Source organism: Aspergillus pseudodeflectus (genome assembly GCF_044049435.1).
Source record: "Aspergillus pseudodeflectus strain CBS 756.74 chromosome Unknown BJX68scaffold_6, whole genome shotgun sequence".
Taxonomy (NCBI): Eukaryota; Fungi; Ascomycota; class Eurotiomycetes; order Eurotiales; family Aspergillaceae; genus Aspergillus; species Aspergillus pseudodeflectus.
The window spans coordinates 523,806-536,038 of record NW_027263782.1 but is presented as its reverse complement, the minus strand read 5'-3'; the positions used below and the strand labels follow the sequence as shown (position 1 = coordinate 536,038).

At 51.2% G+C, this 12,233-nt stretch overlaps 4 protein-coding genes across 4 annotated transcripts; 2 read left to right on the top strand and 2 right to left on the bottom strand.

Moving 5' to 3' along the window:
• Nucleotides 1-121: 121 nt before the first annotated feature.
• Nucleotides 122-4,294, bottom strand: BJX68DRAFT_253058 (formyl transferase-domain-containing protein; the record flags this gene model as incomplete). Its single annotated transcript, XM_071042652.1, has 8 exons — nt 122-367; nt 460-868; nt 1,507-1,606; nt 1,843-2,122; nt 2,183-3,541; nt 3,575-3,764; nt 3,798-4,040; nt 4,074-4,294. 8 exons carry the CDS (start codon nt 4,292-4,294, stop codon nt 122-124), a joined length of 3,048 nt encoding a protein of 1,015 aa, XP_070903074.1.
• A 1,274-nt stretch (nt 4,295-5,568) lies between these two features.
• BJX68DRAFT_229027 (uncharacterized protein) lies at nt 5,569-7,374 on the top strand. The gene has a single exon (XM_071038957.1). The coding sequence runs from the start codon at nt 5,829-5,831 to the stop codon at nt 7,245-7,247; it is 1,419 nt and encodes a 472-aa protein (XP_070903073.1). The 5' UTR covers nt 5,569-5,828; the 3' UTR covers nt 7,248-7,374.
• Nucleotides 7,375-7,549: 175 nt separating this feature from the next.
• On the top strand, nt 7,550-9,498 carry BJX68DRAFT_229026 (uncharacterized protein). The gene has a single exon (XM_071038956.1). It carries the CDS (start codon nt 7,694-7,696, stop codon nt 9,284-9,286), a length of 1,593 nt encoding a protein of 530 aa, XP_070903072.1. The 5' UTR covers nt 7,550-7,693; the 3' UTR covers nt 9,287-9,498.
• Nucleotides 9,499-9,598: 100 nt separating this feature from the next.
• On the bottom strand, nt 9,599-12,141 carry BJX68DRAFT_229025 (uncharacterized protein). Its single transcript, XM_071038955.1, has 2 exons — nt 11,556-12,141; nt 9,599-11,508 (listed from the first exon to the last, which is right to left on the bottom strand). The coding sequence occupies exons 1-2, from the start codon at nt 11,903-11,905 to the stop codon at nt 9,726-9,728; spliced, it is 2,133 nt and encodes a 710-aa protein (XP_070903071.1). The 5' UTR covers nt 11,906-12,141; the 3' UTR covers nt 9,599-9,725.
• Nucleotides 12,142-12,233: the final 92 nt, after the last annotated feature.

Sequence of the window (12,233 nt, the reverse complement as noted above, 5' to 3'; positions counted from 1 at the left end):
AATCTGGATTGAGAAATAAAACATTCTATAAAACTTTGATCAGCACGCTATAATACAAACTGGTATCATGACGCTTATTCTCCCTTGCAGACACAACCAAGAGGGGCCATCTGATCGAGGGCTAAGATCTCGTTGCCCGAATTTCATCGATAGTCTTCTGTATCCCCTCAATCACAACTCCCCACTCAATCTCATGCACCTTCTGCTCAAACGCATGAAGATCCTCGTCGGCCCCCTTGACAAAGGGAATCTCCCGAACAAGAATCGGCTTCCCCATATCCACCTCAGAGATCACATTATGGATCATCACCCCCGTCTTCTCGATTTTGCCCTCCAACCAGGCCTGGTGAGCTCGCTCAATAGCATTCTAGATAGATATAAAGCGTCATTACTTAGCCCACTTCTCCTCACAACCTAGTGAACGCAAAGAAAACACGGAAAAAGGAAAGACAAACATACCGCTCCGTTAAACTCTCCCGGCAATGCCGGATGCAGGTTTATGATGCGCACGCCCTTCTCCTCCAAGGGCCCCAAAAATCCCTCGGAGAGAACATGCATGAACCCCAGACACGCCACAAGATCCGGCTTGTCTTCCAGCACCAGTCTCGCAAGCTCCGCGTCGTATTCCTCCCGTGCGCGCTGCACGCCCTCCGGCGTCGCAGGCTGCTGTTTCTTATATTTGACGAGATTGTGGTAGTGTGTTAGAATATCGGCGCGCCTTGCGCGTTCCAGGCCAAAGGCGTCTTTGCGGTTTGAGATGACTCGGATGATTTTTGTGGGGAGTGAGGTGTTGTCGATGACGGCTTGCAGGTTTGTTCCGGAGCCGGAAATGAGGACTGTGAGGCGGATGGGATCCATTTCCTTTTTTCTTTCTTCTCTTCTAATTACTATTCTCCCGTCCTAGGATGCACCTAATTTCTTCAGATTCTCGGTGCGGTGTTCGCAGGAGGGAAGGAGTATTTTCTTCAATTGATCAGTGTCGTGGTGGAGCAGGTTTCGGACGCTAGCCTTGACAGTCAGTATTCGAGTGTAATATCAATAATGATACACATACATCGCTGCACTCCTAAAGAATCAATGGGCTGTTTTGCTGAATTATTGAGGCTTTCAAGAATGAGCAGAGCAGCGGTTAATTTCGAAGCGGGGCAGCTTGGCTGAGTCATCGTTCCCAAATGCGGGGCACGGTTTTATGATTCGACTCTAGAGATCTCGGGGTGAGGTCTTGAAGCAATGAACTGGATAGAACGTAGATAGGCAAAGTAATCTGACAGTTAGTGAAAAATGTTGTGATTATCGTGACCAGCTATGCGAAAACGCTCTATGTGACCGGCGGAAAGTGATACAGTATAGCATGTGAAACACCCATTCCAAAACATTGATACGAAGGAAAAAGAAAACGTTGAGATATCCCATGCCGAAACAAACAAGCCGTGTCTTGGGCAGCGCAGCTGATACAACTCGACATCTAATCGCATCCGTGAACTGTGACCCGACCGTTATCCGCACCCCGATGACCAAAACCAGAACAAGGCAATGCAGCAATGGATATCTGAGGTGAAAAGAGAAATGAGAAGAAATGATAAGACTGTTGGGAATAAGCGCCATGCTAAATTCGACTGATTCAAGAAGTTCGGGTCTTCGTATGAACAATGAGGGCCGTGAAAGAAGATGTGTTGGTTTAAATAGCTGCTGCGCGAGGTGGAACTGACGGTTCGGCATTGGGCTTTTCAGCAACGCCTTGGCCCCGACATAGCGGGCAAGAATTGCGACCTGTAGTTAACCACTTTCGAGGGAGTCAGTGACCGTGCTTACAAGTAAGGATAATGCTTGGAGTGAACAAACGTACCTGATCGATGCAATCCCGATGATAGAGATGCTGGCATTTGGTTAATTGGCGGAGCTCCTCCGCCGCTTCGTAGTCGCTGAGACAGATCAAACAGCGTTCGCCCTCGGAAATTCGAATAGTGCCAGAACCTTCAACACCTTCTGCGACAAGAGAACCACCGTATTCCACCACTCGGAATAATCCGCCTGCGGATGTTAGGTCTTCGTGAGTCGCCACTGGAGGCTTGACAGGTCCGAGAAGCGAGGAGAGCAAGACCATGTCTTCATAAGTTGGATTCTAGACAAGAGTGTTAGCAGGCGTTTTCTCAGCAGATGGAAGACAAGCAACAGTACTTACGTCAGTGAAAAGGCTTGGCGCAGCAAATGCAGGGTGATTCTCCGAAAGGTTAGTTCCGACAACATAAATCAACCAGCTTCTACCGCTTGGTGGACCGTGGTTATCAGGCTCCACGACTCCATTCCGCCTAGCTGCTCCAGAGCCCAACTGTTCGCGGTGGCGCGCAAACTCCGAGTCGCTCCGGCGTCGCTGACGAGTCGTATTTAGCGGGATGCCGTCCTCGGAGGACTCCACTGTGGGCTGTATGGACCGATTCTCACTAAGCTGCGGTAGAGTATTCGGAGACATCGCCGAAGTCGTCGAGAGTCTCCGGCTTGGAGTCGAAGCGCCTGACGACACAGCTGAAAGTCCCGGTTCTGCGGGAGTAGACGGTGGTGGATGAGGCCCCGGGGGACTGTCCGATATGACGGAAGGAAGTGAGGATGGTGCGCCACGACTTCCTGCATCAGAGAATCTCCTTGTTGAGTTTGATGACACTGGCTGTGGTGGGACATCCTCGTTGGTGGTTGGGACGCCAACACCTCCAGGTGCAGGGCGGCCCTGTGTAGTCCCTGGGCGCGATCCAAGGCGGGGCGAGAAGCCCCCTGGTGTTAAGAAAGGAAGGCGAAGCAGAGCGTCTATACCGGGAAGCGATGCAGGCTGCTGATCGCCGGCGGGGCCATTTCCAGACGGAACAGACCTGACTCCAACAACCACAAGCGTAACAGTCCGTCCTTCGGGTCCTTCTGTATGAGTATCAGTCTCCATACCATCGCCATTAGTCGTGGGGTTTCCAGAATCTGTTGCAGAGCGGCTGGGATTATCGGACGGGCGAGGGTTGTCTGCATTGGCAAATCGAAACACTCTCATGAAGTTCACTGGGGTAGGTGGCCCTTCGTCTTCTGTTGCATTAGATGTGTCGCTTGAGGCTGGCTGCCCTGATGTGGCACGCTGCAGACTCTGTATGAAACTTTCTAGAGAGCCGTCTAGACCATCATTACCTAGTGCCTGTATATTGGGCAGCGCTGGGCCAGTTCCACCGGAGAGCTGAGCAGCAATGGCGGCAGCGGCGAGTTGGAGGACGCGAGACAGAGGGGTCTGTTCTTCTCGTCGTAAAGCTCTAGATTGTCGTGCCCGCAGCAGGCTAGGAAAGTGCCGCGCGCTGGACTGACTTTGCGTGGATTGGGGGAGTAAGGAAGATGGAGCCTGTGGAGTTCCAATTGCAGGTTCGGCGGAATCCAGCTCATGAGGGCTATCAAAATCCATGCGGGTATCCATAGGTCCCGGATGGGGAATAAAGCCGACGGAATCATTGTCAAGTTGATAGGAGTTTTCGGCCGTCTCATCTTGAGACATGTCGGTATTTGGCTGGCCAAACATCTGTGCGATGGGGCTTGACAGCGAGTTACCGACGCGACGTAACCGAACACTTCGTCGCCACGGTGCCCAGCCTGGTTCAGCGGGGTTCTCTGCGGATGAGCCGGAAGAAGCACCAGAATACCCAGGATGGGAGTTCATCGCTGCATCACTCCGTGGGATGAAATATGGTCCGCGAATCGACCGTCTTCTGGTGGTGCCTCTCGCGGTCAACGAAATGAAAGGGCTGAATCGGCTGCTGGTATGATTGACTTCCGACCTCGGTATAGTCCTGGAGACAATCCCATGTCGATGCGCGTGGCCTTCTGCAGGAGTCTCTTCTTCACTGTTGAGAAGGCCGCGGATAACATTGTTCGGCAGAATTCTAGATCCAAATCTTGACATTGTAGACTGCCTTCTCGTGGGAATTCGAGACATAGTCGCGGATCGGAATTCGTTCCGACTTTCGGTTTCAAAGTGTGATCCAGTCTCTTCCTGAATACTCCCCATATGCCTAGAGTTTCTCGATATGTCGCCGGGTTGGGATATCATTGACTGCCAGGAATCACCAGACGGAGCCGCCTGGCCAGACATCTGCACGTCGCCATCGTCTGATTGCTGTCCTGTCTGAGGACCGAGGTCCCCGGTCTGCTCCGTGCGTTGCCCGTGATTCATGTCTTCATCCCTGTTGCGGCTTGTACTTCTCCGAGGGCGTAGGAAGGGTGTGGCGTGGTTGTGCTGGCGTTGTTCTCTTTGCGTGGAGGAAGACTGTCCCATAGTAACATCAACGAGAGGTCAGGGCAAGGCGTTGGAAGTCAGAAACCACCTATTTATTGCCATCCGCGGGTAGATGACTAACACCACGTCGAGCATTAGTAATAGTTCGAATGTGACCAGGAACAAGGGAAACAGAATAGGATATAGCAAGACTGGAAAGGGTAATGAGGACAATCAACGATGTGCCAGTCCAGCCAACCAAATACTGGAGCCTGAACATCTGACGAGAACAAAGTATCATAGCGTGTGGAGGCGACGGCACAGCTGCAGGGTGCACTTACCATTGAACACCTTGAACCAAGCAATACTCTAGACGTCCAAATTGATGAAGTTCGCAGAGTTATGGGAGATGCTACTCTTTTGTTCACTTGGATTTCCGGCGCTGATAAGTAACGCGGCAGGCCGCGCAGCCTTTCGGGCCTTTCGGTTGTCTGCGCAAGCGGGCGATGTCTGATGCCGCAGCGGCTGCGGTTGAGTTGAAGAAAGTACCGGCAAATCCACAGACTGGAAGAATATGAAACAATCAGTTGGTCCTAAGGTTTGACGAAGGAGCAGAGGATGAATGAGCGGAGGGCAGGCGCCAGCTGTCGACGAGCGCTATTTGGGGTCGGCGGATGATGGCCACAACAACGATGTGTTTCGAAGATCTACGAGGCAAGTAATGAGATGGTGATATAGGAGAGAGGCGCAGATCAACATAGGAAAGGAGAAAGGGGTCTTGGTGGCGATGATCGGGAAGAGGGGTTGGAAGCGGAAGAAGGAATGAGGAGGTGGGAGCTGATGGCAGATGATGTGACGACGTTGATGGTGAAGGCAGGCGAGTGATAAGAACTCCTCCTTCCGGTGGGCCGCTGACAAGCAGTGGTACAAGGCCAGCTTACAGTCGTACTAAATTGGTACCGATTACTGGGGCTAAGCTGTCTATGATTTTGTTTCAGCAGCGGTCTCGGACCCTCGTGAGTCAACTCCATTGATACCTATGATTCACCCGAGGCATATAAATAGCTTGAAGGGGATCAGAGCCGTGGAAGCGACTGACTGGCAGAGCATCAAAGACGCTGGAATCCGTGGCGGTTTCAACTTTTGGCTCGTCCGATCAGGCTTAGTTTGAATTAGTACTGTACGGTATTACTAATTAGATACCAAGGGGCCCAAGGGGTATGGCAAAAGCAAATGTCCGGAGACGCTAAGGCGTTTTTGACTTGGTTCCTGATGATCATGTGATAGCACTAGGCTGAAGTTATCCAAATTTTAGTCTGGTGATGTAGACGTTGTGGCCTTGGTGCCTTACGTTAAAACATCCTTTGCAGATCTGGTTCCATTATACAAGTCCCCTTTTTCACGACTTTTCTTTACTCTCTCACTACCGCTGAAATAGCAAGTCCTTTGAAAGGTTATTTGGTATTGGATCAGTTCGAAAGCACCAAATAGCGCAGACAATCTTGAAGGGCTATTTGAGTATAGAGCCAGATGCGGATTCCTTGATCTGAAAACCCCCGGGGAAGTGTTGATACTCCCCTGAGGTATAACCCGCATGGCATTCGTCCGCTCGAGATCAGTCTCCTCATTGCCGCTTAACCCATGGCAATTCAAAACCCGCCGTCGGGACGCCAAGTCCGAGTCCAGGAAGCGCAAGAAGGAGTATGAGACTGGGGAGGATGAAGATGATACTCACAACGGCGACGATGGCTGGACCACAGATGCTGTATCTGACCTAGGGACCACAGCTTCTGCCATTCTGTCGCCCGAAGAGGCACACCAGTATCGCGTTGCTGGTCTCGGTTTCGGTGAGGAATTACCTCGTGGACATTTCCCACATGGTCCAGCGAAGACGAAGAGTCGAGGTGTCGAAAGCCTTTCACGACATGAACTCATTTCTCAATCTGCAGCGCATCAAGGAAATCTTCGACATCAGCATCTAGCAGTATTAACGAGCATACTTGATCGATGTCTTGCCAACGGTGACTATATCCGTGCGGGTCGTGCATGGGGATTGATAATCCGCGAAAATTTCGGAGGGCGCCCTATAGACATACGAATTGGCGGTCGATGGGGCATTGGCGCCGAGATTCTTCTACGGCAGGGCCAGCAGAAGTCTACTGAACCACCTGAAAGCGACAGAGGGGCTTTACTTTCGATTCTTCTACGGCAGGGCCAGGAGAACTCTACTGAGCCACCTGAAAGCGACAGAGAGGCCAGTGGAAGAGCGGAGGAACCCGACGAACTTTTGTTCACCAGGGAGGGATTCGAAAACGCCAAATTATATTATGAAACGCTCGTCATTCAACATCCGTATCAAAAAACGATGCCCAACGCTACCAGCGCATTACACTTTTACCCAGTCATGTTCGGCCTGTGGGTTTATGTCACGCAGGAGGAGAGCGCACATGCGCGAAAAATTCTTGATAAGAGAGATTTAAAATCATCTACAGAGGCTTCAGACGAGGAGGACGACCAATCTGACCCCGAACACCACGCCTATCGATCGGCCAGGCGTCAGAGCATGGTAGCGGGCATTAGGGCAAATGAGCTGGTCGAAGCTCAGAAAATTGCGGCGAGGATAGACGAAATTATCGTATCACCACCCTACTCGGATAGTCCCGAACTGCTTGAGCTACGGAGCATGGTGTCCTTGTGGATTGCCGATTTGTTCGTGTCAAGTCTGCCTTCTGGAGGAAATGATGGTGGCGCTCTCGAGGATCAGAATACCAGAGAAGACGATTCCGACGGCGACGATGTTTTTATGTCCACAGAAACCCAGCACGACTCTGTGCAAGCGAGACGAGACCGGAGGCTGGCTATGGAGAAAAAGCAAATGGAGATGGAGAAATCGCAAGAATTCCTTCAAAGGGCCCAACTGCGGAAACAGGGGGTTGCTTCGAAACTAGAGGATTTTCATATTGACACGGACGACGACGATGACATTTCTCTTCATTCTATCGAGCCATATTGAATGTGTGGGTGCATACAAAATCCGAGCAGCAGAACTAATGAATATATAAAGTAACACGAGGTTATCCTTCAATTACCACTTCGCCTGCAATATCTGCTGCTCGAAAATTAAATCTTTCCTTGCTCGCATGATGAATCTAAAAACTCAATTAGACAATCTTCAAAGATATAACCTGCCATTGTGCTACAAGGAGCACGTCGTGTATGCCCAAGGGCATGAGGTAAGCTCGGAGTGCCTGAGGATCACAAGTTTCCCAACGCGTCGACATGAAATTCAAACACCTCCAGAAACAAACTCTCTCAGTTAGAGTACAACACAATCCACAAAAGACCAATTGGAAACTACGAGATCGACTCCATCAATTCCACGTACCCAATGACTTAATCCCGCATTATTGGCACATTCTTCACCTTTTCTCCCCGCATCCAGCTTAAACTCAATCCAACATGGGTGTGGGGGACTATGTGCACTCCAAGGAGAATCGCCCACCCCAGCCTCGCGCAAATGAGCCAACGAGTCAATCAAGACAGGCTCTAGCTGAGCAGGCAAGAATTGAGATTCCATCCACAACTTTGATTGCGCCTGTGCCCATATCAGCCAACCGGCAAGGTCCAGTGGAGCGATATGGCTCGCCGTCCAAGGAACCCCTGCATGGCCAGAATGAGAAACGTGTTCACAGAGACGCGTTTGACACCGACGTCGAGGGGATTGATGAATCAACCATTGCCGCCACTAGTGTAATCGGCATCGATGAAATGCCGTATCGATTTTCGCCTGCACCGAATCTTAATCCAGCTATCCAGCAGCTGGAAGCCCAGCAACGCCAACCACAGACATCTCCATCTCCAACCCCATCTCCACCGCGTAAGTTTCGCAATGCCCACCGTACTCACGACTCTAAGTGGTACGAGGGTCTGGGCGACAAGGCAATGAAATCCGCTGGTTTTGACTTGGACGATGCGGACGATGCAAGCCAGCTTACTTCTACGGCTGGCGATGACGAGCTGTCAAATGATACAGATGATCAGCGCTACGTACCTAGATACCGTACTACGGATGAGCCTCTCAGCAGACGCCTCCACAGCTTCTGGGCTGCTAGCCGGAATACATACCAGTCAACTGATACTGGTCCCAAAGGAGAACCTATGAAAAACCCGTCTTATATTCCCTTAGCATCTGCCTCAAAGGCTCTTCCTGCCAGTAGCAGAAAGGTCCTGCTCACACGGAGCATGACCGCAACCCCTAGGACTAGATTCAGTCCTCCAAAGCCCTCTCTCCTCGAACAGCTCGACCTAACTCCCACCCGACGCAGTCCCGGCCTTACAAGAAGCCACTCACGAAAGGAGCGAGAACGCGAAAAGGAGATCAGCAGGGCCATCGACAACCTCCGGGACACAGACGATGGCCTAGGCCTCTTCACAACAGAGGACACACTCCGCCCAGAGAGTATGCAGTCGCTCAACGTCTTTGATATGACAAACTTCGACGACCTCGAAAACGACTCCTCCATGAACGACCCCTTCTCGCGGCGCGCATCCATGAAGCGCGTCGAAATAGACACAAGTACCCCACAGCATACCAGAAAGCGCCACCTGGAACCCGACTACCCGCCCGAAATCCTCTGCACAAAGTCCTTCGCCGAACTACAGGCGGAACCCTTCGACAAGACACCTACGCCCACTGCCTCCAAACCCGCACCGGCGAAGGAAGCGGACCCTAAGCTCCCGCCTGAGAAGGGCAAGGATGAAGACAAAGTCTCGTTCCTCCTGCGTCTCTCCGAAGAAGAGCGGGGGCAGTACTTCTCCAAGCTTTCGATGAATGAGTGGGAGGAGTGTGGTGATCTGCTCGTCGAGCAGTTTAGCAAGATGATGACGAACATGAAGGACCTGCGCCATGCGCGGAGGAAGACCGCGGCTGTATTCGAGGCTGAGGTTAGGAGGCGAAATGAGCTTGTTGAGGAGCAGTCTGCTGAGCTTTCTTCGAAGTTTGAGGAGATGAGGGCGGGTGGCGCTGAGGTTTTGCGTGGCCGTTCGCCTTGATTACGGTTGAATCTGAGTTTCTGTTTGCTGTCTTGCGAGCTCGTGCCTGGTCACGATTATTCTTTTCTTAATCATTACATGTTTGTGTGGGCTAAATCTAGAGCCGCTGGGCCATGTGAGATGACCATTCTACCACTGAAATGACTATTTCAAGTGTTGATATGATTCATTTATCATTGATTGTTCTAGGTATTAGCAGTGTAATATACCCCTTTGAAGCAGTAAATTTGTTGTAAGGTCAATGCTATAACTCCAATCTATGCCAAAATGTCCTCATCTTGTCGATGCTGGAAATGAAACCCGAACCACCGAGACCAGCAGTGTTCATGGAATATTAAAATCATGCTATACAAATCAGGCTTGAGGAGATAGGTGAATGAAATAGGCTGGGAGATGATCAAAGCCTGCACCATTCTGTCTTCAGCGGTGGCGGAGAACATTATTTGAAAGTCGAGATCTGTTTCGATAGTGCGGCGGCGATCCGCTTATAATCTTCTAGTAATACGCTGACATCTCCAATAGTAAGATCATTCGCGTTCTGTGTTTGAAGAAAACGCTGGATTGGCGGATCGATCCTGGCTTCGCGGGTTGTCGACGGACCTTTATTTCGGTCTGGAAGAGCTGGAGATGGCAAAGCCGACGATTCTGGAGTGGCACGACCAAAGCCTCTTATCATTCCGGGAATATGGTTGAGTGGATTTAGGGTGTTTCCAAAGTTCCTCATAGATTCTAAAGGCGTCGGAATCGGCAATGAGGAGCTTGAACTAGGTGCTCGGTTTTCGTTTGATAAGCTCGAAGCGGCTACAGATGCCCGAGAGCCCTGTGTTCTCACACTATCTGCACTTCGGTCACGAGGCGTCCGTTGTCCACTGACTAGCCCGGTGAATGTATCTTCTGCTCTGGAGCCAATGCGTCTCAGGCGAGACTGCTCTATGATTGGTTCTTTCCCACTATCTGCCTCTTTACTTGACTGAGTATTGTCAGTGGATGTGACGAGTTGTCTCGCCTCCGCCAAAGTTTTCGGTAGAACGGAGGCTGTTCCATCTTGAGAAGGAATCTGGTTCGATTGGAGCTCTTTGAGACGGCCAAACAGGAAGTTGAAACTGCTGTCTAGCGTGGCGCTAATATTCTTCAATCCCTGATCGGCAGTGTTACGGACGGCATCATTAGCAGCCCCAAGTACCTTAGCTGGAGGCTGAAAGAGTGTATTGAGGCGTCCTTGCTGAGTCGGTGCTGGACCTGGTGGGGGTAGCGTACTTGACGGTTCCTTCCCAATCGGCTTTGGAGGATCTGCAGATGCAGTTACAGAAGACATAGATGATGTTGGCTCCTCCGTAACCGGCTGACTGGGTTGGACATTTTCAGTAAGTGATGCGGCTTCACTATTGGCAATCTTAGTCTGCCCCTCGACCGCCCCGTCGGCACGAAGTTCGGTGAGATCCACATTCTCGAGGAAGCTGATGGCTGCCTCAAGATTGGTTAAGCAATATGCAGTTTCACCATCGACCTTACTCGCAGCCCTGAAGCGTTGAACAAACGAGAGATTGCTAATGATGTTGATGCCCTCCGGCGGACAGGTGACGAGTGTATAGATCAAAGCTGGTAGAATCTCGTCAGCTGAGGAAGAGGAAGGCAGTAGTTTAGTCAACGCATCCACGATTGCCTTATGGGCAGCAGCAAGATGCCGAAGCTTCCCCAGTGGGTATTTTTCTTCGTTCATCTTCTCAAGACAACCGCGGGCAGTTGAGAAACAGTCATCGGCTTCTTTTTGACTCTTTTCATCAATTGTGGCAATGTCAATATCAACTCCAAGCTCCTGCAGGTTGATGCCAACCAGGAGCAGGGCTGCCGTCTTTGAGCGCAGCTTTTCGTCTCTAACCTCATCCAAGGTGCTCTTATGTCTCCAGATCTTGTCATAAACACTCTCACACGCCCTCCGTTCTACAGCCTCCTCCAGATCAACCCGTTTAGATGCGAGAAGCTTTCGAGCTGTTCGTCTCTCAGTAACTTCCGAGGCAGTTAACATCTGTCGACTCGAGGCATCGGAATCTTTACGGTTGGGTGGTAATGGCGAAGGATCGCGGTTGATGCGAGAGGCGAGGGCAGAGATATGCGTGGCTATGTGGGATTCCGCTCGGAGGTAGAAGTCTTGGAATAGGGTTGATATTCGTTCTATTGTGGGTGGGGAGGAGTGTACTCTGGCGCTCAAGGAGTTGACGAATCTACTCATAAGTTAGCGAGTAACGCGATGAAGTCAGGACAGTTATACCGATCGGTGAGGCTGATTAACTCTATCGGTAATTCATCTGGCTGATGCTGTACGTTTCGTGAGAGCACGGAAGTTTCCTCACCGTGCGGACCATCATCCACAGAAGGCCCAGAGGCGCTCGATTTCTCGAATAGATCCGGACTGCTATCCCGGCCATCATCATTTCCAGACAGGCTTAAAGGGAGAGCATCGGAGTCTACGGCCTCTGGGATTGCGACAGACTGCACAGTTTTCGCTCTTGATCGAATGAACGGGCTGCTTGTCGTCCCTGAACTGTGCATCCGGGGAAACGAGCGTGTCGTGTGGAGACGAGGTTTCTCAGGGCCATCGCCGGAGGTCCCGGAGGACATGACTTCGGAGCAAGTGGTATGTTGTCTGGAAACCGAAGGTTATTTTGGTAGTAGTCCAGCTCACCAGCTGTCCCCGCAGGAAGATCGGAGCTATGCTGAAATGCCGAGAAACAGGCTCCAAAACTCGAGACGGCACAGGAGGACTTTTCGCAAAAGATAGGACGTAGATCAGTTATTTATAAGCCATCAACATCATGTAATGGCTGCTGAGCCCTCGCCTGACCAAAGAAGCTGACGCTGAGGACGATGCTGCCTCCAAGCCTCAACGGCCACTTCCTGTCACGCGTTCCTCGGAATGCACGTGACTTCATTGTCTCCGCTCCCGGTG